Source organism: Schistocerca piceifrons, chromosome 7 (assembly GCF_021461385.2).
Source record: "Schistocerca piceifrons isolate TAMUIC-IGC-003096 chromosome 7, iqSchPice1.1, whole genome shotgun sequence".
Classification (NCBI taxonomy): Eukaryota; Metazoa; Arthropoda; class Insecta; order Orthoptera; family Acrididae; genus Schistocerca; species Schistocerca piceifrons.
Window position 1 is genome coordinate 82,305,755 of NC_060144.1, and position 27,651 is coordinate 82,333,405.

Here is a 27,651-nt window from a genome sequence, read left to right on the forward strand (position 1 = left end):
GGAGTCTGTAATATTAGCAAAATGCATAATTAAAATGAAAATAATACTGAGGAGATAATAGGAATGAGCACTGCTAAATGATTCAGTATTCCCAGAACAAATATTTATTATAACTAAAACATATATCGTACCTTAAGCTTAATACAACAATGACGGTAGATTTTTATGTCCGTATCATGTCCATTGAGCGCTCTTTTATATAGCCATTGTCCTCTTGAGTCGCTCGTGCTTCGTCACGGTAAGTTACAACAGTTCTTCTTCCTACACTTCACTCAAAACTTAGACGGAACACGTTTTTATTTATTTAGTAAAAATAATTAGATCAGACCGCCACAAATCTGCGTCCGTCTTACTCGAGAAAAACAGTAAAAGTCTTCTTAGCGCTCAAGGCTTAATTTGTTTTCCCTCGAACAAAATAGTGAAGGATCGTATATCTATCCGTATTTTTCTGTTTTTATTGCCGCCCAAAGACGACGAATTACATTATCTAGAAAATTCCACCGTCGCTATGCGACGCTTCATTATACATTAATCATTATTTACAAACAAGTATTTGCCTTCTGGCTGAAAGTATTAACTACTCGTATTTGCTGTTTAAATTAAGCCAAAAATAGCGAATATCACAACGGGTAACTTAAAATTTTTTTTCCATAACTTCTCATAGATGTTCAATATGCCTCCCTTGAGATGCATGGCATATGTCAATGTGGTATTCAAATTGTTCCCACACTGCAGCAACCATATCTTTGGTTACAGCTTCCACAGTTGCTGTTATGCAAAGCCTCAGTTGATTTATCATTGTTGGTAATGGATGCACATAAGACGTCTTTTATAAACCCCCCCCAAGAAATAATCAAATACAGTCATGTCCTGTGACCTTGGAGGCCAGTAATGTAAGGCTGAATCATTTGGTCCAGTGTCACCGATCCATCATTCAGTAATCCTTCGATTTAACAATTCCAACACTTCCAGATGTCAGAGCATCAGTGCCCCATCCTGTTGGTAAATGAAGTCATTTGAACCAGTCTCCAACTGTGGGAAAAGGAAGTTCTCAAGCATATCAAGATGTGCACTTCCTGTTCTTGGCAAAGAAACCTGGACCATACACCTCTTCTCGTGAAGCTGCACAAACACATTAAATTTTTGATAGCACCCCTCATGTTATACAACTTCATGTGGTTGTTCTGTACCCCATATCCTCACATTATGATGGTTCACCTTTCCATTTAAATGGAATGTTGCCTCATCACTAAACACTAAGCATGGAAGAAAACTGTCATCCTCCATCTTGCCAAAAATGAAAGCACAGAGTTCCACATGTTGTTTGTCACTTTCACGAAGGGTTTGCAGTGGTTGAATTTTGTATGGTTTCACGGGTAAATGTTGCTGCAACACATACCAGATGGACATCGGGGGCATGTCGAGCTGTTGAGCTGCACAGCAAACTGATATCTGCAGACTCCTTGTGAAACTAAGGTTAATGCGTTCGACATCTGTGTCTTAAAAAACTTAATGAAGTGAAAGCTATTACCACGAAAGCGGATAAGGGGAATATGGCCGTAATATTAAAAGAGGAGGAGTACGTTTCGAAGACCTTAGCGTTTTTTGTCGAAAATGGCATTACGGAAATTCCGAAAGACATAACAGCCAATTTCCAAATTAAACTCAAAAATGTTCTTAAACGCACACACTTCCTGCTGACAGAAGCCGAAAAAAGAAGATGTGTTATCATGAATCCAACGGCCCCCAAATTAAGATCATAGGTGAAGATACATAAAGATCTGCATCCGGTTCGTCCGATTGTTAACGGTCAAAATAGTCCAGCATATAAAATAACAAAATTGTTGAACCAAATTCTGAAAAAGACTTACGTGTATAAAAATAACTATTCGGTGCGTGGTAGCATGACCATGATAGGTGAAATTAAAGATACGCCAGTCACTGACACTTCCTGTTTGGTTTCGTTGGATGTTAAGAACTTATACTCCAGTGTTCCGGTTAACGAAACTATAGAAATCATTAAGAGAAATTTCCTTAAATACGGTAAAATTTCAATGCAAGAGACAATTGAATTTATTGAACTCCTACAGCTCATTACAAGTTTTAATTATTTTACATTTAGTAACAAATTTTATATTCAGGACGATGGGTTAGCCATGGGGTCCAGTATTTCAGGAACTATGGCGGACATTTTTATCAATGACCTTGAAGATAAAGTTCTAAATTCTGACGATAACATTATGGATAAAATTGTTTATCACAAATGTTATGTTGACAACACTCTGTTACTTGTCGATGGTTCCTGTGAGGACATTGAGGAAATAGTAAAAAAGTTCAACGACGCACATAACAAAATAGAATTTACCATGGAGTATGAGACTGACAATTGTTTACAGTTCCTGGACATGAATATAAAAAAGCAGGGCAACAAACATGCGTTCTCCGTTTATAGAAAACAAACTACGACTGATGCCGTGATCCTGAATGATTCATGCCATCCGCAGACTTATAAAGAAGCTGCTTTCCGTAGTCTCGTGCATAGGGCAGTCAATATACCTATGAGCAAAAAAGATAGGGAGACTGAAATTAGTACCATTAAGAGAATAGCGATGAATAACGGTTACAGAATAGATATGGTTAAAAAACTGTTATGGAAAAGTAATAAGCGCAAAAAGAAAAAACCTGATAGAGAGAAAGAGAAAATTATCACGATGCCATACTACGGAACAGTCTCACAAAAGATAGCAAATATTTTTGAGCCATACGATGTTAAAATAGCTTTTCAGACTAATAACCTAGTGAGGTATAGCCTTAAGCACGATATTGGCGAGAAGAGAAATAAGTTTGAAAGATCGGGAGTTTATAAGATTCAGTGCAGAACTTGTGATGCAAAATATATAGGGCAGACAGGAAGATCATTTGCGATCCGGTATAATGAACATAAAGATGCATTCAGGTTAGGAAATTATGACAAATCAGCTGTTGCGAACCATATATATGAAACAGGCCATCCCCTTAATAGAATAGAAGATAACGTAGAAATATTGCATGTAGAAAAGAAAGGGAGGAAACTTGATTTACTAGAGGAATTCGAGATAGCTATCCATGAAAAGAAACAAAGCAATATTCTAAATGCACAAGATAATTTTAAAGAAATGAGATTTTTTAGCGGGTTTTTAGAATTATTTCAGGGTAGGTATGCGACTTTAAACTGGTAGCATGTCACTGACGGAGTTGCGAGAGGCTAACGATGGCAGACCAATGCAATAAGGAAATAAGGTGCCCAATAGCATAGCATTACCGTCAAGCACACGGCTGTAACCACGCCACAACACCTAGGCACGTCAGTCCACAACAGCTCCCGAGCCAGCACAGTGCGACAGCATACTTGGTAACTATGGAACGGCCATCAAATTGTGTCAACAACTTCAATGTAAGACGAGGACCCACAGTCCAATATACTTTTAATTCTGTTTTACTCTATGGACATCCCAACTATTTGTGATGGTATTTTGTCTTTTTAGTCCGTTTAATTTCATGACATAGACTTTACAACCTGATGATGAGAGCATTGTCTCTTGAAATGCATTGTTAAAATATATGTATAAGAATCACAGTTGAATGCTAACAGTGATAACCAGTATAACGACAACTGCTACCTCGACTCCATAATGGATTTTATTAAAAAAACTGTCAGACACTCGGGGAAAGCATGGTGATTTGCCTTTACACAACATTTAATGTTCTGTGCTTTAGGAGGCTCCGCACCATACCAAATATGAAAGTCATGCTGAACAGTTGTTACTGACCTGCTCTGTGCAAAACATAGAACACAGAACTCTTTCTGTTACCATGACACCATTTTTACTAGAACTGAAGTGGGTGCACACTGCTGCTACCTATCAGGAACCATGTAAAAACCCAAGAGTTTGCTTTTTCCAACAGTACATTGTTCATGCACATATCGCAAATAACATAATAGTTATGATTTTGTAAAATTGGATGATTATTATGGCCTCATTGCCTAATTACTAAAGAACCTTGGACCAAAGTCACTATAGAAGCTTACGCGAATAATCTCTACCATCTGGCAAACAGAAAAAATTCTTGAGAACTGGAAATGTGCACTTATCCATCCACTGCACAAGAAAGGAGATAAGACGAATGTGAACAACTGCAGAGGAACCTCCCTGCTACAAGTCACGTACAAAATTTTCTCAGCACGCTTTCTCCAGAGAATACAAGAACAGTTATAACACAAAATTAGTGAATACCAGGTAGGCTTTTGCCCCAGTTGTTCATGCACAGAACAAATCCTCAACTGGAAACAGTTCTAAAATACAAGGCCATCAGGAATGCACCAATCATTTGCATCACCATAGATTTCAAGTAAGTGTATGATTCTCTTGACCGACAATCCTTGTTCAACATCTTAGAAGAACAGGGACTCGACCCTAAAACACTACGATTAATCAGACAGACATTAGCTGATGCAACATCGAAAGTTAAATTCATGAGTGAAATCTCTGATCCCTTCATGAGTGTGTCAAGGTGACGGATTATTGCCACTATTATTCAACTTCTTCCTGGACAAAGTAATGATGGAATGGGAAAAAGAGCTGAAAACTCAAGCACACTGGAAACCTACATGACTAGGAAGATGCCAAGACAAAATAGAAATATCAAGCCTAGCTTTCGCAGATGACCTGGCCATACTATCAGACAATGAAGCAACAGCAACCAAACAAATAGATGTACTAAAGGAATGCATGGAACAAGTTGGACTGTAAGTGTCTTTCAAGAAGTCTGAATTTTTCTGCTCAAAATTAAACATAAGAAATTAGACACAAAATGTGGCAAAATAAACAGAGATGCACACTTCAAGTATGTATGTGAAATCCTTTAACCTACAGGAGGAGAAAACATCACACAGAAGACTCGACCACAAAAAATGAAGAGAGCATTCAGTAAGACACAGCACGTATATAACAAAAAAATGCATGTCCCTTCACACAAAAGTCAGACACACTAATCAAGCCTTAAATTCTGTATGCAAGTGAGACACTAACACTCCATACAAAAAGTGACATGGAAATTATAGTGAAGGGAGAAAGGAAAATCGTGAGAAAAATTCTCAGCCCAAAGTTGACAAGACTCTAGGAAACCTATAGAGAAGCTGTCAAACATATCAGCAGATGGTTATCACCAAAACCACTCACAAAGAGAATTTTAACAATATTAAGAACATATTCTCATAATATTGTTACATTCCAACTTGGATTTTCCATTGCAAGAGAATTCTAACATAAATACAAGGTGTCAAATCAAAAATACCATGGATCACACAAGTCAAAGTGGACCTAGAAGCAGCAAATATTGATCCAATAGAAATTGAAGACAGAAATGTATACAGGGGCAAAGATACACAAGTGGAATGTGAGGTCAGAGAATAAAGTCCCAAAGAAACCAAGGACAAAGTGAACAGATATTTAAGTTTCAAATCTGATGTTAGCTTGCATGGTCATTGCCAAGCACCCAGTATACTCCTTAGAAATAAAATATAGCTGGGAACACTATAAAAATTCACTATTTTATAAGCACACTACTCAAAGAGTTAGTTGCCTGCAGCAGACCTCATACTAACATAATGGAATACAACCTACAGCATTGTTGTTATTGTTGTTGTTGTTTCTGCTGCTGCTGCTGCTGCCGCCACCACCACCGCCTTTGGTCAAATGACAGGTTTCATGCTGCTCTCCATGTTAGTGTATCTTATGGAATCATCTTAATTCAGTTTGGTGATTATAAATTTTAGAGCAAACAAATTGTGTTTACATTGATTCCTACAGTCCACCCACTGTTCCAAGTAGTCCCAGACATCATCTACAGTAATATCGTCATCCAATTTAGTGGGCTAGTCAGTATTCATCAGACAAGGTACATGTTTCAACAGCAAGGAACATACATGAGCAGCCATGTTACCATGGCTGTTGTCAATTTGGAAGACAGAGTCGACCACAGCATATTCATCATGAAGATGTAGAAGAAAACAGCAAGACTTGGTCACTGACAATCATACAATAACAATTCTGTCTCCTGTTCAAGGTAATCTGAATCAGCGGGCCCAAGTCATAGTATAAAAAACACCCCCCAAAATATCAAAGATCGAACTATAGCCAGAACGGCAGCAGCAATTCCCGTAAGGTGTGAAACTGTCACTGACAAGGTGTCCACTAGCCTCCCATATCTCATGTCAGTTACCATCTTTTAATAATCACTGTTCTTACACCATGGTGACATGAATCTGAGTGGTATAGGATTCCATGTAGACACTTTGGACAATCTGTGTTCATACACTAAAAAAATGGGCAACTTGTTCCATGGTACTGCCACAGGGATGTCTAAACATGATAGCTCCCTTCCGGCTTTCAGTGATGTCTCCATGTTGATACATTCTTACTGCACCAATTCTGTACACAAAGCTAGTATGAACGTGCATGCCACCCCTCCCCCCCACCACACACAAACACATGCCACTTCACTCTCATGACTTACGACAGCAGTCACATGACTGCCTGGTTCCATTCTGCATCAACCAGAGTGCTTGAAAGCAACAAGTGTGTTCCATTTTGAGGGAGACTGATGTTTTGTTTGGTAAGCTTCCTTATTACTCTGAAATTACAGTTTTCATAAAAAAATACTCACATTGCAACTACATCCCTTTAACAGTAGCTCACACTCTTCCACAGAACAAAAATTTCCACAAACCAAAGTGACTGTATTTGTAGTGCAACACTGATCTCTTCTGCCTGTGTCTCCTTTACACATGCTCTTCAAGGCATATACATTTATCCATCTACTCTTCAGATTTAAAAGTTAAACAACATGCTGTCCAGGAATTTTTTTGTGTGTACTCTTAAAGTAAGAAACCTGTAACACCTGTGATTACACTCCACTTAAAATTATACTATCTAAAATGAATACAAATATGTAATGAACTTTTACTCACTTCAAGTCGTTGCTCCATTGGATCCTTTATATCCCACCCTCTGTGGTATTTGCCTGCTCCAATCATGTAATCTTTAGGATTAGTTGATTGTGTAAAACAATGAGCAGCTGTAAAAGCAGTAACCATGTAGCATTCTTCGCAATCCTAATACAAGACAAATTCTATAACAAAATGTATTTAGTTATGTGATTTCATGGGATACTCTAACATCAAAAACTTGTAGTAGGCTTCAAGTGCTTCAAATTTATTAACTGAAACAACACCATCTTTCCCCACATGAGCAACATCAGGTAGGCAACAATTAGTTATTTGTATGTATACTGTGTAAATATTGTTTGATTTATTAAAGTAGTGTATTTTGTGTTTGTTACATGTGGGGCACAGACGTTCCTGGCAGTGCAATCCAGTGGTCATGTACAGATGTGGTGTGCATCAGGGTAATCATTACAGATAGTCAACCAATGGCCAGCACCTGGGAGAGATTCAGGATTACACTGTTGAGATCTCTATGAATACTGATGTGATGAAAAGAATTAATGTTATAAATAAAATGTTCACTTCTGTATCAGTTCTTGAAAGGTTAACATTATTATGTGTTAAAGACAATATTTTGCTGTGAAGTTATTGTATATCTATGTGAAGCTACTTATACAAATCAACATGGAACAACATCATAATCTATGGATAAAAACTGTTTGGATTATGGATTTATTTTTATTCACATGGTAACTTTTTAAACAAAACTTCAAGATTTGAACATTTACTTATGTGTGGTAGTTTCTATAAATAAATTTAATAATCTAATTACATTAATATCCATCCAAGAAACATTTACACAAAATACATGAACACTACTCCAAAAATCATAAATTAATAGATGTCTCTTTGAAAAGTTTAAAGCACCTGCATCTAAATAAAAATTTGCTGAAATTTGAAAGTTTAACCAGAACTTACATCAAAAGAAAAGGGAAAACAGAGAGAGTTTTGTGGCATTGCTACTAGCAATGCAGTCCTGTATAAAACTGAAAGTGATAAATCGTATTATTCATTGCAACTGAAGTTTGCAGCAACATTGCCTATTATTATTATTTCTTTACTTTCTCAGACGTTAAGTCTGGTTAAAAATTGAAAGTGACGCGGACCTTCATCAAGTGTGACTTACTTTTAACTGTACGGTATATGTTACATTGCATTTAGGAACTTTCGGGTAATTGAACAAGTGTCAATAATTACAGATTTCTGTAGTTGTATATATAAGTTTGGATGTAGCTGTATTGCATTGATGTACTGGTGGATATTGTGTGGTATGACTCCTGTAGTTGATAGTATAATTGGTATAATGTCAACTTTATCCTGATGCCACATGTCCTGGACTTCCTCAGCCAGTTGGATGTATTTTTCAATTTTTTCTCCTGTTTTCTTTTGTATATTTGTTGTATTGGGTATGGATATTTCGATTAGTTGTGTTAATTTCTTCTTTTTATTGGTGAGTATGATGTCAGGTTTGTTATGTGGTGTCGTTTTATCTGTTATAATGGTTCTGTTCCAGTATAATTTGTATTCATCGTTCTCCAGTACATTTTGTGGTGCATACTTGTATGTGGGAACAAGTTTTATAAGTTTATGTTGTAAGGCAAGCTGTTGATGTATTATTTTTGCTACATTGTCATGTCTTCTGGGGTATTCTGTATTTGCTAGTATTGTACATCCACTTGTGATGTGATCTACTGTTTCTATTTGTTGTTTGCAAAGGCTGCATTTATCTGTTGTGGTATTGGGATCTTTAATAATATGCTTGCTGTAATATCTGGTGTTTATTGTTTGATCCTGTATTGCAATCATGAATCCTTCCATCTCACTGTATATATTGCCTTTTCTTAGCCATGTGTTGGATGCGTCTTGATCGATGTGTGGCTGTGTTAGATGATACGGGTGCTTGCCATGTAGTGTTTTCTTTTTCCAATATACTTTCTTCGTATCTGTTGATGTTATGTGATCTAAAGGGTTGTAGAAGTGGTTATGAAATTGCAGTGGTGTAGCCGATGTATTTATATGAGTGATTGCTTTGTGAATTTTGCTAGTTTCTGCTTGTTCTATAAAGAATTTTCTTAAATTGTCTACCTGTCCATAATGTAGGTTTTTTATGTCGATAAATCCCCTTCCTCCTTCCTTTCTGCTTAATGTGAATCTTTCAGTTGCTGAATTTATGTGATGTATTCTATATTTGTGGCATTGTGATCGTGTAAGTGTATTGAGTGCTTCTAGGTCTGTGTCACTCCATTTCACTACTCCAAATGAGTAGGTCAATATTGGTATAGCACAAGTATTTATAGCTTTTGTCTTGTTTCTTGCTGTCAATTCTGTTTTCAGTATTTTTGTTAGTCTTTGTCTATATTTTTCTTTTAGTTCTTCTTTAATATTTGTATTATCTATTCCTATTTTTTGTCTGTATCCTAGATATTTATTGGCATCTGTTTTTTCCATCGCTTCTATGCAGTCGCTGTGGTTATCCAATATGTAATTTTCTTGTTTAGTGTGTTTTCCTTGACTATGCTATTTTTCTTACATTTGTCTGTTCCAAAAGCCATATTTATATCATTGCTGAATACTTCTGTTATCTTTAGTAATTGGTTGAGTTGTTGATTGGTTGCTGCCAGTAGTTTTAGATCATCCATGTATAGCAAATGTGTGATTTTGTGTGGGTATGTTCCAGTAATATTCAAGCTTTCGCAACAGACTGTTGCCTCATCAGGAAAGAGGGAAGGAGAGGGAAAGACGAAAGGAAGTGGGTTTTAAGGGAGAGGGTAAGGAGTCATTCCAATCCCGGGAGCGGAAAGACTTACCTTAGGGGGAAAAAAGGACGGGTATACACTCGCACACACGCACATATCAATCCACACATATACAGACACAAGCAGACATATTTAAAGACCAATACGTCTGCTTGTGTCTGTATATGTGTGGATGGATATGTGTGTGTGTGTGTGTGCGCGAGTGTATACCCATCCTTTTTTCCCCCTAAGGTAAGTCTTTCCGCTCCCGGGATTGGAATGACTCCTTACCCTCTCCCTTAAAACCCACTTCCTTTCGTCTTTCCCTCTCCTTCCCTCTTTCCTGATGAGGCAACAGTCTGTTGCGAAAGCTTGAATTTTGTGTGTATGTATGTGTCTGTTTGTGTTTCTATCGACCTGCCAGCGCTTTCGTATGGTAAGTCACATCATCTTTGTTTTTAAATATATTTTTCCCACGTGGAATGTTTCCCTCTATTATATTGTTAAATAATTTAGTTAGATGTGAATGTGTTGAGGTGAATTTCTTTAGCCAGAAATTTGCTATTTTATCTTTTCCAGGGGCTTTCCAATTATGAGTAGAATTAATTGCTTGGGCGACTTCATGTTGCAAAACTATCACTTCAGGCATTTGTGGTATCATCTTGTACGTATCTGTTTCTGCTTGTATCCACCGTGCATGCCTGTTATGTTGTACCGGGTTTGACCATATGTTGCTCCAGAAGTGTTCCATGTCTGTTATGTTCGGTGGATTGTCTATTTTAATGTGTGTGTTATCTACTGTCTGGTAAAATTTCTTTTGGTTTGTGTTGAATGTTTGGTTTTGTTTCCTTCTATTTTCAATTTTTTTGTATCTCCTAAGTCATTTGGCCATTGCTTGTAATTTCTGCTTCTTTTCATCTAATTGCTCTATTGCTTCTTGTTGTGAGATTTTACCTAACCTTTTTCGTTTTTTGTCAGTAATTTAATTTCTTATAAATTGTGTTAGCTGTCTGACGTCTTTTCTCAGTTTTTCTATTCTGGTCTGTAGCCTGTGTTGCCATGCTGGTTTTATGGGTTTCTTCTGTGTGTTGGTTGGTTCTGATCTCTGCCTAGTGTGTATATTTAGTGTAGTGAGTGCTCCTTTATAAACCAGTAGTTGTAACTCTTCCATAGTTGTATTTTCATTGATTTTGTTGTGTATGATTGTGTTGATAGTTGTTATTGTTGTTACGACTTGTGGGTTATTTGGTGGTCTATGCAAGAATGGTCTAATGTCTGTATTTGTGTCTTTGTATTCTATATATGCCAGCTGAAATTTTTCTCCTATATCTAACATGTGTGTCACTTCGCGTTCTATTTGTGCTTGTTCTGGTGGCTGTCTTAAGATTTCATTTCCCTCTGATTGTTTAATTGACGCGTGTTGTTCTTTGTTTTTTTTTGTTCTGGGATGTTTGAGTCCATTACTGTATTTTCTTCTTCTTCTGATTGCACATTATTTTGTTCCAGTATTTGTTGTACTTGTTGTTTGATGTTTTCTAATTCTGACTGGGGTATCCTGTTATTTTTTATTATTACACGAATCTGATCAGCTAGACTTTGTTCTGTTAAAAGTTGTAATTCTGGGTATCTGGTAATAAATGTTGTGTATACTTGTGATCTGTATCCAGTTGTGTTGGTTCCTAAGTTTGTTGCTTGGTAATAACAGAACATGGGGTGTCGGTTAACTTCATCTGACCATCTCATCCTCTGTCTTTGTTTTCCTTCTAGAGTGGTTGCGGGAAGCATATCCTGCAAAACACCTCTATTTGGATTTAAATCATTTTCCATGTGGCTAGCAGTGTCGTTACCATTGTGGACGGGCATAGGGTTCAAGCGTCGTCCCCGACCATGACAGCACTTGTCCGAGGCTTCATTAGTTCTGTCCTGAACCAACTAATCACACTAAAAGGGGGGTTAGCCCTATTAGTGGTTTGTTCTTTTCGTCGCCTTTTACGGCTGGCAGAACATACCGGAGGCCTATTCTTTTCCCGGGCCTCCATGGGGTTTATTATTATTATTATTATTAAGTGTAAAGACGAAGTTTTATTGTAACAAATGAAGGTTAATTTTAGAGTAAATGTGACACTGCTTAGTCACTGCTTCTGGTCCAATTCAGGAATTGTCTGAAACACAACACAGCTCTTTTGCCATCAATGCAGAGGTCACAGGTTAGTTTGGTCATCTCAGTTTTGTTGTGGTGCTAGTTGCATAGCAGCGGCAATGAAGATGACACTGTGTAATAATTGTTTATGTGAGAAGCTTAAGTCATTACAGAAGAACAAAAAAAGTGCATATGGGAAAAATGGTTGTCAATAAAGCTCTGTATGACACATAATTTTTCTGATTTTCTCTTTGTCACCATTTTTCGAAACATAAGTGGAAGGTATGTGAATACCACCACATGGTGGTATTTCATAAGGCTTTGGCATTGTTTTGTGCTTGAAAACATTCATTGGATTTAGTTTAATACTATGTTGCCCAACTCATCTTGGAAAGTAAGCTCTGTAAATTTTAACATTAAACCTCTCCACGATTCTCGATTCCTCTCAGTAGTGCCTCCACTAATCAGTCAAGTTCAGGGCACACAAGAAACAATACTTTGGCACAGTGTAACATCCAAGATCTACTTGATGATATATGCTTTCTTGACAATGTCTTCTCAAGCTTTGACCCAGATGACAGTGTTGAAATTCCACAACGTTTTGGAGAGTGTCACTCATCATCTTCTGGTGAGGTGTGGTGAGTGTGCAGGCACAGGTGGAGTTCAGCGACCTGTGCCAGTGGGCATGGACTGCCATTCAACTCTCGGTGCTTTCAGTCTTGCCCAGACACTCAAAGCATGAACTACTGGGTGCATTCATGGCCTACCGTATATTGATAAAATGCTACAGACTATAAGATGCACTTTCATTTTGAAGCAATTTTTTAAAAAATAATGTTTTTACTGTTTTCATTATTACATTGCAAAGCCAGACTTTAAAAAATTTTTAGTTTTTAAAACTGAAGTGACCTTTAAAATCCTCACAAAACTTCATCTTCCCTCCTCCTCCTCCTCCTTCCTCCTCCACCTAAGATATAAGGTGGTATTTACTTCCATCAAGAATGTTACTTATGCTGCACTTCTTGAAAGATTTAACAATAATGCCTTGTCTCTCTCTAGACCATGACTGTTTTATCCAATGATAACACTTGTTTGACTGTAGGTCATTTTAAAGTTCCTTTCGGCACGAGTTCATGTTGGGTTTCATTTGTCATCCATTTGTTCCTTTCTTCTCTCATACACACTTTAAATGTTTTATTTATTGAGACATCAAGATGTTGCAAATGTGAATAAGTCCTCCCAGAATAACTTCAAGCTCTGCATGCATGTGAATACCACCACATGGTTGTATTTCAGAAGGCTTTGGCAATGTTTTGTGCTTGAAAACGTTCATTGAATTAAGTTTAATACTATCAGCACAACATGAAAGGACAACAGTGTAGTGTATTTTTTCATGTCTACTTGTTTTTATAGTTCTAACACGTTTCTTGGCAACAGTTCTGTTACTCGGTACATCAAATATCAGAGGAGTTTCATCCATATTCGCTATATGGCTTACTTCCACACTGGTTTTCTTTTGATGTTGAATAATAATACTCTTGTGGCATTTTTAGATATATTTCCTCTTTCATTTGCATGCTAAGTCAATGATGCTTCACAAACCAACTCCACCCTTGAAGTCTATTAAGTTCCACTGCAGCACTAGCTTATGAGAGTTCACTTGAATCATTTTTGTATCAATTCCAATGCCACTTAGACAATGTCCTTGAATCCATTTCAAAATGTCATCTTCTAATTTTGGTCATTTTGCATTTAGTACTCTATTTGTACATTTAATGGTTCAAATGGCTCTGAGCACTATGGGACTTAACATCTATGGTCATCAGTCCCCTAGAACTTAAAACTACTTAAACCTGACTAACCTAAGGACATCACACAACACCCAGTCATCACGAGGCAGAGAAAATCTCTGACCCCGCCAGGAATCGAACCCAGGAACCCGGGAACCCGGGCGCGGGAAGCGAGAACGCTACCGCACGACCACGAGTGCACATTTAATGTTCCTCTTTTTTTTTTTTCTTCATTTCTTGTTTACTAGCCTGCAAATTGTGAAGGTTTTTTTCCATTGGTGGAAGCCCGAAATGCTAATCAGCTGCTCTGTTTCCACATTCTTCTGCATAGTTATTAATTTCAATGTTTTAGCCGGCATCGTATGAATACCTTTTATTTTTTCCATGAAGAAACTAGCTACTACGAAAAATATTTTCCTGACTGATAAAACAAATCGCTTTCAATTCATGTTCACTGCAATGGTGCACCATATGCTAGACAGTGTTCTTGGTTTGTGATGGCAAGGCAGGAGGGAGATGGTGTTTGCAACCTTGTGAATCCCTGCAACTTATATTCATCGTATCAGTGCACTGCTACTTCCAGCTGAATGCAGTGTTGTCAGATAGAGATAGGTTTCCTGTGGCATTGAATATGTGGCCATTTTTAAGACTGCCAGGAATTTTAAATAAAACATTGGACATTTTTATATTAACTTAGAGTATATGATGCACCTGAATTTTAGAGGCAATTTTCCAAAGAACAAAGTATGTCTTGTTGTTGCTGTGGTCTTCAGTCTAGAGACTGGTTTGATGCAGCTCTCCATGCTACTCTATCCTGCACAAGCTTCTTCATCTCTGAGTAACTACTGCAACCTACATCCTTCTGAACCTGCTCAGTGTATTCATCCCTTTGTCTCCCTCTACAATTTTTATCCTCCACACTACCTTTCAATACTAAATTGGTGATCCTTTGATGCATCAGAACATGCCCTAGCAACTGATCCCTCCTAGTCAAGTTGTGCCACAAATTTCCTTTTTCCCCATTCGATACCTTGTCATTAGTTATGTGATCTACCCATCTAATCTTCAGCATTCTTCTGCAGCACCACATTTCAAAAGCTTCTATTCTCTTCTTGTCTAAACTATTTATCGTCCATGTTTCACTTCCGTATGTTGCTTCACTCCATAAAAATACTTTCAGAAATGACTTCCTGACACTTAAATCTATACTCGATGTTAACAGATTTCTCTTCTTCAGTATCGCTTTCCTTGTCATTGCCAGTCTACATTTTACATCCTCTCTACTCCAACCATCATCAGTTATTTTGTTCCCCAAGCAGCAAAATTTATCTACTACTTTAAGTGTCTCATTTCCCAATCTAACTCCCTCCGCATCACCTGATTTAATTTGACTACATTTCACTATCCTCATTTTGTTTTTCTTGGTGTTCATCTTATAGTCCATAAAATATGGTGCAGCTACCAGTTCAGGGCTCTATGCTGAACTCAGTTCAGGGCTCTATGCTGAACTCAGCTGGTAGCTGTCATCCCTGTTGACAAGATTGTCACATTTATATCTCTTAGACACACACACCTAATTTGTTGCATGCAGCATTATGGGTTCCTAAACATACCTGGTATTTGTGTTGTGGCGTAACAAGCTAGTTACGCCACACTGAGAAGGGAGCCGAAAGGCACGCGTACACACACGCCGACTGGCGTCAAGTCTGGAACAAGATACGTTATGACTGCTATAAAGAAAATACGTAGCTTTGGAATATACTTAACTTTATTCTTTGTTGGTTTACAACGTTCTTCTTGAGACATTTATACGATAACTCTCAAACTAGGTAAGGCTAATGGCGCCTTGCTAGGTCGTAGCCATGGACTTAGCAGAAGGCTATTCTATCTGTCTCTCGGCAAATGAGAGGAAGGCTTCGTCCGTATTGTCGCTAGCAATGTCGTCCGTACAACTGGGGCGAGTGCTATCCCGTATCTCGAGACCTGCCTTGTGGTGGCGCTCGGTCTGCGATCACACAGTGGCGACACGCGGGTCCGACATGTACTAAATGGACCGCGGCCGATTTAAGCTACCACCTAGCAAGTGTGGTGTCTGGCGGTGACACCACAATTTGGAAATACCAGGCATGTATAGCAAGTAAATAAGCATTAGCAAAACACAGCCTCAATCAAGGACATTTTAGAAAACTAATACGTTTTTAAGATATTGGCTTCTGGAAGAGCATAATCAAGGAATCATTTCAGGTAAGGCTCCATGACAATGTTGTTAACAGGAATGAGGACTACCAGCTAATTTCGGCATGGAACCATGCACTAGCAGCTAAATGCCAAGAACCCACCCAATAATTGACACTTCACATATCTGAGGGGAAGACTGAATGCACCAAGAGCCTAATAGCGTTTTGCAACCCCCACTATGGGTTGCCCAACTCCGCAACTGGGGATGGATATGAAGGGACAGCTGCTGCTCAGGTATATACACACACCCAAAAAGTTTTGCAATCACCTCGGTCCTGAGTTCTGGAACCTGTACAGAAAATTGGAATAGAGATCAACATAAACATCATTTCCGCCATTTTTATTTCTCATGAAAACAACACATTGCACATTGTACCAACATGCAGTGAGACCTTCAGAGATGGTGGTCCAGATTGCTGCACATACAAGTACCTCTAATACCCAGTAGAATATCCTCTTGCATTGACGCATGCCTGTATACTATGCACTATCCACAAGTTCATCAAGGCATTCTTGGTCCAGATTGTCCCACTCCTCAACGGCAATTCGGCGTAGATCCCTCAGTGTGGTTGGTGGGTCACGTCATCCATAAATGGCCCTTTTCAATCTATCCCAGGCTAGTTCAATAGGGTTCATGTCTGAAGAACATGCTGGCCACTGTAGTCGAGCGATGTCATCATCCTGAAGGAAGTCATTCACAAGATGTGCATGGTGGGGGGTGTGAATTGTCGTACATGAAGAAGAATGCCTCGCCAATATGCTGCCAATATGGTGGCAGTATCAGTTGGAGGATGGCATTCACGTATCATACAGCCGTTACGGTGTCTTCCATGACCACCAGTGGCATACATTGGCCCCACATAATGCCACCCCAAAACAGCAGGAAACCACCTTGCTGCACTCGCTGGACAGTGTGTCTAAGGTGGTCAGCCTGACCGGGCTGCTTCCAAACATGTCTCCGACAAACATCTGGTTGAAGGCATATGTGACACTCATCGGTGAAGAGAACATGATGCCAATCCTGAGCGGTTCATTTGGCATGTTGTTGGGCCCATCTGTACCACACTGCATGGTGTTGTGGTTGCAAAGATGGACCTCGCCATGGATGTCAAAAGTGAAGTTGCGCATCATGCAGCCTGTTGCGCACAGTTTGAGTCTTAACATAAAGCCCTGTGGTTGCACAAAAAGCATTACTCAACATGGTGGTGTTGCTGTCAGGGTTCCTCTGAGTCATAATCCATAGGCAGCAGTTATCCACAGCAGTAGTAGCTCTTGGGTGGCCTGAGCCAGGTGTCATCGACAGTTCCTGTCATTCTTGTATGTCCTCAATGTCTGAAAAACATCGCTTTGGTTCACTCTGAGAAGCCTGGACACTTCTCTTGTTGAGATCCCTTCCTGGCACAAAGTAACGACGTGGAGATGATCGAACCATGGTATTGACTGTCTAGGCATGGTTGAACTACAGACAACACAAGCAGTGTATGTCCTTCCCGGTGGAATGACTGGAACTGATTGGCTGTCGGAACCCCTCAGTCTAATAGGCGCTGCTCATGCATGGTTGTCTACATCTTTGGATGGGTTTAGTGACACCTCTGAACAGTCAAAGGGACTGTGTCTGTGATACAATATCCACAGTCAACGTTTATATTGAGGAGTTCTGGGAACTGGGGTGATGGAAAATTTTTTCTGATATGTGTATAAGGGGAACCCATGCAATCTAAACATTACATCAGAAGATGACTAGAGTGACTCTCTGAAGAACTGTGCTATTTCAGTGCACCCACCCAGATGGAAACCTGATAGACTTTATGAACAGTAAATGATGGGTAAGTCTACATTCACATATATGCATCTTGTTTCAGTATTGAGAAAAACAGGATCGAAATGTCATTCCTTCACCTTCAAGGTGACAAATGAGATTTAAATTATCCAATGTAATTCACAAGCAGTGAGATCTGATGGAGAACATGCTTCACACAATGTAAAACACTCCTCCTTCAAACATGGGCTGAAACTATTTCTCTGTAATCACCAACTCCCATGTTGTATTATACACATACAATATATTTTGAAAACATGCGACTGACAGGATGGGTGACATTGCCATATTCATCCATGAAACTAAAATACTAGCAATCAATGGAACCTTTTTCACTATGAATACAACACCACTCCAGCCCATAAATGTACACATTAACTTTCCAGATGGGCTATTGATAGCTGTGTCTCATAACAACTGAGCCAGATAAGTTGCACTGAATAACATATAGCAGATGCTACAACCTTGTTCATAATACTATAATACATGTCATGGTACTAGGCCACCAGCATGCTGCACTTCAAATATGCTGTCAATGGTAATGGTGTCTGCGCAGGCCTATCGCCAGAGGCCACTTGTAGAGGACCGCATGACTTGTGTACATGGCATGGCATGGCATCCACCAGACTGGGTACTGCAGCCTTTCTCTTTATAAGCACAATGCAACTGTCATTCCCCCTCATATTCTGATTGTACTTTTTGTCAGCAACTGCTTGTACCAGTACCTGGATTGTTTCTGTGTTTGTATCCATTCTTAACTATTGTTCACTTGGATGTGGAAAAGAATATACTTCGCTTCATTGTGGCCATGTTGTTTGTGTCTTACAGTACAATATAGCTGGAACTTCCCCACAGGCTTTATAGCCCTCTCTGGATCTTGTCAGTTCATCTTCATAATTATTTTTGCCTTTTAACAGAATACCAATAATTTTGAGAGGTTAATATGACAATTTGGATGTTTCTGCACTGCTTGACATCTTGGTTGTATTTGTCCAGGGCAGTTTCCTAACTGCAATCTTCTTTAATATCTCAGCAGTATATAGTATCATCCAAATCCTTGTACTGATATATAAGCTTTTTACTCTGAAAATTCCAAATGTCTTCTTCATTCGTATCTATGGGCTGATCCACACTTAATGGGCATACTTTTGGTCCAATAATGGGATGGTGGGCTATACATAATATTAAAATGTCCCCTGCAAGGGTTGATCTTCAGCCCAATAGAGCAACATCTCTTGTGAAACAAACTTCTCCCCCACCAACTGTTAAACATTTCTAGTATGAATAACTACATGCCTCTAATTAAAGGTTGTGTGTCTTCAGAAAACCTGCCATAACTTAGATTTTGCTGTCATAATACTTTATGACTGGATGATACAAATTGTGTTAACAATACAAGTGGAAACAGTGGAGCTTACTTCCCAATACATGTAGCATCTTGTTCCAAAAATGATGCTGGGAGACCATACAATATCAGTAACCTCAACAGCGCAAATTTTGGGACTAATCTGTGACTTGTGCTATGCTCACATCAGACGTTTTCTGAGCCTGTACATGCAATAAACGTTTGCTGGTGGTGGCCCATATTAGTAGAAAACACATCCTCTCCTCTCATGATATTTATCTTATACCACAGACACAACAAATTTAGCATTCACAAAATTGGACAAAATACAGTATCTGTGGATTAAAATACTGATCAAAGTGAAGCAGCCCACACCAAACAATGATAATCTGTTGGACGCACTAGAAATGCCTCTCCATGTTCAATGCTAGTTCATGGTTGATAACTCTAGAGTTCCCAAATGTCTAGAAATAGAGTACCCTACAGGTGCTTTATAGATCATTTGCATTTCTCTAGTGAAATAAAATGTGCACTTTTGAATAATAGCCACTAAACAGGAATGACCCCAGCATTCAGCTGACTGGACTAATCAGTACATTGAAATTTCTTTCTTTTGGTTACTCAGTCCACACAATCTACATCTGCTCCCTCAATGTGAAACGTTAAACATAAACACCATGTTCCTAGCAACAGAGCAAATTCAGTGGCCAGATGCAATTAAAATATTCACTTAACATGCAAAATTAAGTGAAAAACTACATGCTGACAAATTCCTTCTTTTGTCCTGACCTTCACGCAGAATGGTCATATCCCCTGCTTCAGAATGAATCAATATTTATAGCAGAGACAATGGCCATAGAGCAAGCTCTAGACTGAAAAATATTCTGATCAGAGTTTTCTTCTTGTATGTACTATTGGCTTTCAACATATCTAAATTAGGAAAGACACAAATGTCGATGTTATGAGTGGAATATGCATCTTTGGAGAAATTTTTCTGGACCCAGTATACCATAGGGTTCTAACAAAATATGTGGATCTAGTATTTCAAATCATAGTGCTTTTGCATATTTCGAACAAAGAAAATGACTATTAATGCTTTAACGTACCAGAGATGATTCAGATGGAAGTAAAGAAACAAGAAAATAAACTTCATTGATGAACAAGTTTTCCATTTTTTTAGGCAAATTCCCCAAAACTCATCCTGGAGAAGAGCCTTAGGAGATATGAAATGAATCTGGTTACACATTAGTATACAGAAACAGACACTGCTGGGTATGTCTTTAAAGTATACTGACTACATTTGACAACGCTAGTTTACTCACATTGATAATTATGGGAATAACTTCTAGATAACTTTCTAGCAGTATGTGTATATTAGGAGAAAATGGCTATTTTTTGCCAAGAACCACTGCTGTTCCTAAGAGTACTTAGCAGTTGATTTTATCTATTACTTCAAACAAAACATTTACAACACTTTGCCCAGAATACTGTCAGCAATCTATGTACTGAAAAAGTCAAGATCTGTGTGTATTACGAGTGATGTAAATGTAGTTGTGATTTATTAGTCTCACTACATGCATTGTACAGGTCATATGATCTCTTGTACAGGAAACATGTCACACTTAGCAAAAATATAATGTAAAATGATTTACAGAAATTCTTTTTACACTATTTTAAGGATAATGCCAATAAATACAACACTACAATATTTACTATAAATTTACAGTTTACCAATTTCCTTTGTTGTACACTTGCAACATTGCAATATTAGCCACAGATTTTTATTGTTCAAAATGTCAGACTGTCTTCAATGAATTCTTCAATGGTGTAGTAACATTTCTCTATTAAAATATTTTGTAGTAAACTTTTCAGCAAACCAAGGTCCATTGTCAATATGTTTCTTCCTTTTCATTTGTTATTTATTTTTAACTCATGTACAGTGGTGTCTGAGCATAAAGGTTTACATGATGTGAGGGAAATTTGAAGGTTTCCTTGTGATGAGTACCATAGCTATGCTTAAAATGTAACTTTTCAAGATTATGTTGAATATTATATACAAAAATCAAAATTTCAAAAATGTACACTGAAGTAATTGTTAGTACTTTTGATTTCTTGGACAATGGACAACATGACTCATTTTTGTGGGCAGCACACATGTTTCTAATGATTTTCTTCTGAAGAATTGGTAGCCTTGTGCTGTTCCTAGAGTTTCCCCAGAAAATTATCCCATACTGAATAACAGATTAAAAATAACTGTGGTAGACTGTCTTTCTTGTGTCCATATGAGTGGCACCAGATAAAATAAAGATTGCAAAAGCTAGAGAATTTAATTTATTTACCAGGGAATCTATATACCCAAGAATTTCACACGACTCGCTTCTGTCATCAGTTGATTAGTACGGGCTATTTGTACAGGACATAATATTGCTGACAATTTAGAGACAAATTGTATTATCTGGGTCTTATTGACATTGAGCTTTAGTCCAACTCCAGTTTCCCCAGAACATTTTCTATACTATCTGGAATCTTTTCTCTTGTATCATTTTCTATCAGGACTGAGGTGTCATCTGTGAACAAGACTGAATGAGCATCAACATTTAATGGTAAATCATTCATATACAACAAAAACAGGTAAGACACAGTCTTGAACCCTGTGCAACTCCTTAGGAAATTGTTTTCTATTCGGAGTGGTAGTTAACTGAGTTTGATGTTAAAATAACTCTGTTTCCTCTGTCAGATAAGAGTTGAACCACTGTAATGCAGTATCTTTGATCCCATAGCTCTTCAGTTTGTGAAGTAATAATGAGAGGTTCACCCAGTCAAAGGCTTTTGTTAGATCACAGAATAGTCCTGAGGCTTTTGTACTCTGATCTAGTGATGCACTTATTTCTACTGTAAATTCTCTGATGGCATTTATGGTGCTTTTTCTTCTTTGAAAACCAAACTGATTTTACAAATGTCATTTACTGTAAGGAAATTTTCTAGCTGTTTTGCCATACGTTTTTCAAATATTTTAGAAAAAACAGGAAGGACACAGATAGGCCGGTAGTTTCCCATATCTTCTGGTGATCACTTTTTAAATAATGGCTTAATCTCTGCATATTTTAGGACATCTATAAAAAAAAAGTGTTCAAGTCCGTGGGTATGAAATAATATAATGTGCTGCCTTGATTACCATGGAAGGTATTCAATCCCATTCAACTGAATTTTTGTTTTTTAATGATAATATTGTGTCTTCCACATCTTTCTGAGTGATTTTCCTGAATTTTTTAAAACAAATGTCTTGTATGTCATCTCTATGCCTGAGAATCATATTGTTCTGGTTGGCTGTCATGTTTACGTCAGATTTTGCTATATTGACAAAGAAATCATTGAAGCAGTTCGACATTTGAACATGATTTAAAATAATATCACCCTGAAACCTAAATTGAGAAATTTCTTGACTTTTAACATTGACTTTTTTTTTGCTGCGAGTCTCACTTCTTTTAATATAGTCTTATAGCGTATAACATAAGTTACAAAATTAGGGTTTCAATTTACTTTGAGCTCACTGTGCAGCTGTCTCTTTCTGACACTCGAAATTTTTATGCCTGGTGTAATCCAATTTCGTATATTACTAACACTCTTTTGATAAGATTTTAGGGGAAATGTTTCACTGAATACACCCAAAAAACAATTTAGTAATTTATCAAAATTTTTGTTGCTTGAATCACAGTGATCTACAGGCCAGCATTTAACACTTAACTTATCACAAAACAACTCTAAATTTTCTTTGCTGAAACTCCTTCTTATATAAGATTCAGATTTTAGTTTCTCTCTTTTGTAGGATTTACATTACTGTGTCCAAATATTGTGATAAATTGCAAGAGGAGTGGCTTGCAAGATATTTTTTATCTTTGTTTTCGAATATCTGGAGTTGAATATATGCAGATAAACAAATAGGTAACTACTAAATTCCTCAAGGTGTAGAAGGTTGGCACTATGGTGGGATACACATTTAAAAAACATTAGTAAATAGACTAGCAGTTTGTGCTATGCACTGAATGTCCTGAACACAGTCAGTGACATAAAAACACTAGAATATGCTTACTTTGCTTTTGTACAATCAGTACTCGCATACTGCATTCCATTTGGGGGTATCTCACACAGACAGATATTTACTTTGCACAGGAGACTAGTCAAGATAATTAGATGGGTGCCTCTTTCCTCCATCACTAAACATTTATTTCCAGAGATCAATATCCTACAAGCCCCTTGTACCTATATTCATAAAACAGTGTGCTTCATTCATGAACATTTACACATATTTATAAAAAACAAAGACATCCACAGTCACAAGACCATCATTTCAATGCAGTATCTATAATTAGTCAATAGCTACTTATGGGCACAGCATTGTTAGGCACTTGGGAATTGTTGTACACAAGAAGCTACCGAAAAGCTTGAAGCAGAACAGAGAAGACTTCAGAGTTGACCACTGCCTGTGGCTGGGAATTTTTTGACCACTGCTTGTGGCTCGGAATTTTAACACCTGACACACATCACTGGGATGCAAGTACAATGATTGCAATAGTGAGCTATTAATGATAATCCTACAAGGTGAAAACATAGTGCTGATGAATGACAGATCTGCAATGAGAATAACCCCATTGTTACAGGCAATATCAGCAATAGTCCTCAGCTTTGCACTGCCTCATGTGGCACTACTAACCAGCTGGGATGTAAAATTAGATTCTCAATTGGGATTTAAAAGTAGATCTTCTGTGTTCTGATCACCTACCAGTTGTTCTGACTTTACATGGCACAGCAGAAGAACCATGCTGGATCTACCCTGGACAGAGATTGGAAATCGGGAAAGTTCACAGCAATAAATATGTTGACAGATTTAAAAGTGAGCCTCCCATAATAAGATACACTTGACCATCAGGTCCCCACTTATCCAAACAAACACACTGCATTACTGTGGCTTCCGTAGAGGCAATTCCTCAACAGAAAGCATTTTTACCTACAAACAAACAAGCCCTGCGTAGTGGATGCCATGTGTCAGGGAGCCATCAACAAACATAAGGACGAACTGAGGAAATAGACACACATTACCCAACAGAACTACATCAGCCTGCAAAAAATACAAGCAGGAGCCAAGATTGTTTTTGAAAAATAATATGAGGACAAGTTGCAAAAACCTCTGAAACTGCATTGCTAAGAACATTACAATGTCCAGTGAGTGGAAGAAGGCAAAGAGCTTCTAAAAACCCTCGATACCTCACCATTACAATTCGCTACCTAAGAGTTTTATTATTGAACAGATGTTATGAAAGCAAACACCTCCCTACATCATCCATGTAACACAATTTCCTGTGCTACTTGGACATTTTCAATTGTTGAGCTACAGAGATTTTTCTCCTCTGGGAAAAATACTGCCCCAGGGACATAATATCCTTTACAATATTGATGTGTACATAGTTCCGCGTAGTCAGCGCGTACACAACTTTCCCAATAGAGCGTGCCCCGCTAAGCACAACAGCATAGGCGCAGCGCTCATCTGTCTCTGCACTACGAGATGGCACTGTCTTAGAGACGGACCAAATTCTGCTTCCACCGATCCGCGTATTAATATTTAACGCAGCCAATGAGATTGCTGCTAACGTAGACCCTTTTCTCCTCGCGGATCACACTTGCGCAGTGATACCTGAACGCTCGAGGTATTATAAAGAGCGTACAGACCTCCGATTAGTCAGTCTGCATTTGTCTGCATTAGTCTGTACCAGTCTGCCTTGGTCTGCATTAGTCTATAGTCAAGTTTCAGTCTGTGCCTAATAAGATTACCATATTCCTGTACATAGCCAAGACGATAAGTGAATAGACACTTTGTCAAGTATCAGAGATGTGTGAGAATAAGATTAACGTACCAAGACCAAAGGAACTTCAGATTGTCAATTGTAAATAGCATCCAGAACCAAGTTAAGTTATTTTTATGCTTGTTATTATTTTAATAAATGTGTTTGAAAACTAATCAAGTTCTGTTTAAAGTTGGTCACCATCAATCTGCTACTCTAAGCGTGCAAGTGGCATTTCTATCATCTGACCTAACGGCAGAAGATAAACACGCCACGATAAGACCACGAGACATATTGCTGACACTTGCCTACTTCGTTAGAGTGACAAGTCAAATAATCTGATGGTGTGTGCACCGAAGGTCTTACAGTATGCACACCACAAATATGTTATCATTTCTACCTCTTGAAAGACAACAATATCCACTCTGTATTTATAATGAAATTTTGTTTGAACATTACAACATTGGATCCCTAAAGAAAGGCAGAATGGTCACTGTGCTCAAACCAGGGAAGGATCCTGATTCTTTGGGATAGTACTAATTAACAGCATTATGATAATGTCCATAAAAGTGATGGAAAGAAAAGTCAAATCGTAATAAATGAGAAGCACTATGTTGCTTACTTTCTACAACATTAGTGTACATGGTCAACCTGTCTTTGGTGTATAAGGCCATTATCAGACCAACTAACTTGTCACCAAAGGAGTTTCAACATTTGTAAGAACATTGGAAAAGATGTTACTTATCTAGACTGAGGTGCAAATACACAATAAATGTCATCTCTGACAGTGTGATTGTAATGAAATTTAAAGGGTAAAAAGTAGAACAATAATGATAACGGGAGCAAACAGGAAAACAAACATTAACTCAAAAACTGTGCCTATATAACAGTTGACATTAATTAACAAAGCAAATAAAATGAAATAAAAAAAAATAGAACCTCGACAAAACTACTTCAAGAGGTATCAAACACAGAAAGTGATACAGAAGGCAATTAAAAGAAATGATTAACAATTGTAATGACAAAATATATGGAATACATAGGCAGTTACAATAAAATAAAAAGAAATGAATACATACAGGAAAATGGAGGAATATGAAGGAACAGACAGTGTGGAAACTGATGGAAGACAGACGATTATGTGAAGTTGTGAAGCGGGGGCAATATCAAGACATGTTTGGCCATTTGAGATTAAATTCGAACTGTGGGCTAGATGTTTGTTAATTTCAAGGGCTTCTAACAGATTGAGATTTTGGCCTTTGTTTACCAAGTGAATGACATGGGACTGTGGCTGGTAGTTGTGGCCCTCTGTCAGTACATGCTTAGCAACTGTGGCATCTTAATTCTGCATCCTCCAGCTGTGTTCATGTTTGGCCAGCCTATTTGCCATGTTTCTGCCTGATTAACCAATATAAAACTTCCACAATCAGAATAAGTAATTTTGTGCACCCCACTATTGGCTCTTAATTGGGTCTTATCTCTGCTCTTGAAAATATAATGGGTTGTGGTGTTCTTCAAATGGTAGAAAAGACTATAGTTTCACGACTTCAGTGTATCATTGCTTCATCAAGAGAAAGCTCCTGTTCAGGTTTGCATATGGTCTTAAGTTTATCTAGGAGGTACTGTAGCACAGATTCAGTTTTGTAGAGTGTTTATCTGTCTGCTTCGTAAGGAATTTTCACTGATATGACACAATTCCCATATCTGCTCAGATCGATTTTTGCTCATTAGCTTGCCAAAAATTCGTGTCTCTATTAGAGAATCTGTTGACCAATAGTCCTTCAAATAATTCTTTTGTATTTGCCCCACCAAGTTAATCATGCCAAGAATTTTTTCAGTTCAACAGCAGTGATATTCGTAAATTTGGGAGACATGAGAGATTCTTTAAAATGGCTTTGTTTTGTTCTTAATACAAGTTCATTTGTGTTGACATCTGACTGAACAATTCACTCCCCAAAAATAATTACACAGTATTTATAAAGTTATTGATCACACTGAAAAGGGCTTTTACACCTGGGATTCCTCTGAATGTTTCTAAAAATAATGATCTTGTCCTCCTACAACCATCTTTCACAGTCAGAAGCTCCATCATGTAAATCATTCACAGTTATCTCAATTTAGGTGATTATAGCTGTGCTGTTTTCTTCTTCTCTTCCAGGCCAACCATCAGTAATATCATCTGAATCACTTGGAACATCAAGCAATTATGTGCAAACAATTCAGCAACAATCTCACTTTCCGTCAACTGTTTTCATGCCATACTGCACAAGGCAACAACTACAGTACTGACTGTTTCGTGGTACTGACTGTTGGCAGTAAAACAAAAGATAAAAATAAGTTCATACTGTTTTTCACTGCACCGAACCCTCCAATTCATATATAACCTTTTCTTAAATTTAAATAGTTACTGGCATGAGAAACAGGTCTCAGAAAATACATGCAGAATGAAAAATGTAAATTTATGTGATCCGTCCACAGCAGTTGGACATGGAAAAACATAAATCTACATGAGCCACATGCAGCATGTTACTGAAACATTGGAGAAAATGCCAGAAGTGGGAACTTGAGTCCCAATCATAAACCAGGTCCAACAAGGATATGAACCAAAAAACCATCAGATGGTGAGGCAGAGAGGGAAAGGGATAGCTGCAGTGTTGGAAAGGAAGTAATGCTGCAAAGACTGGGATCTGGTGGTAGCCAAG

General features: G+C 37.9%; 1 protein-coding gene across 1 annotated transcript in view; it reads right to left on the reverse strand.

The window, feature by feature from the left end:
• Positions 1–27,651, reverse strand: part of LOC124805451 (modular serine protease-like) — a 220,365-nt gene that overhangs the window by 71,434 nt on the left and 121,280 nt on the right. Inside the window, exon 7 of the mRNA XM_047266013.1 lies at positions 7,010–7,116. Within this exon, the coding sequence (XP_047121969.1) occupies positions 7,010–7,116 (107 nt within the window). The remainder of the gene's footprint in view (positions 1–7,009; positions 7,117–27,651) is intronic.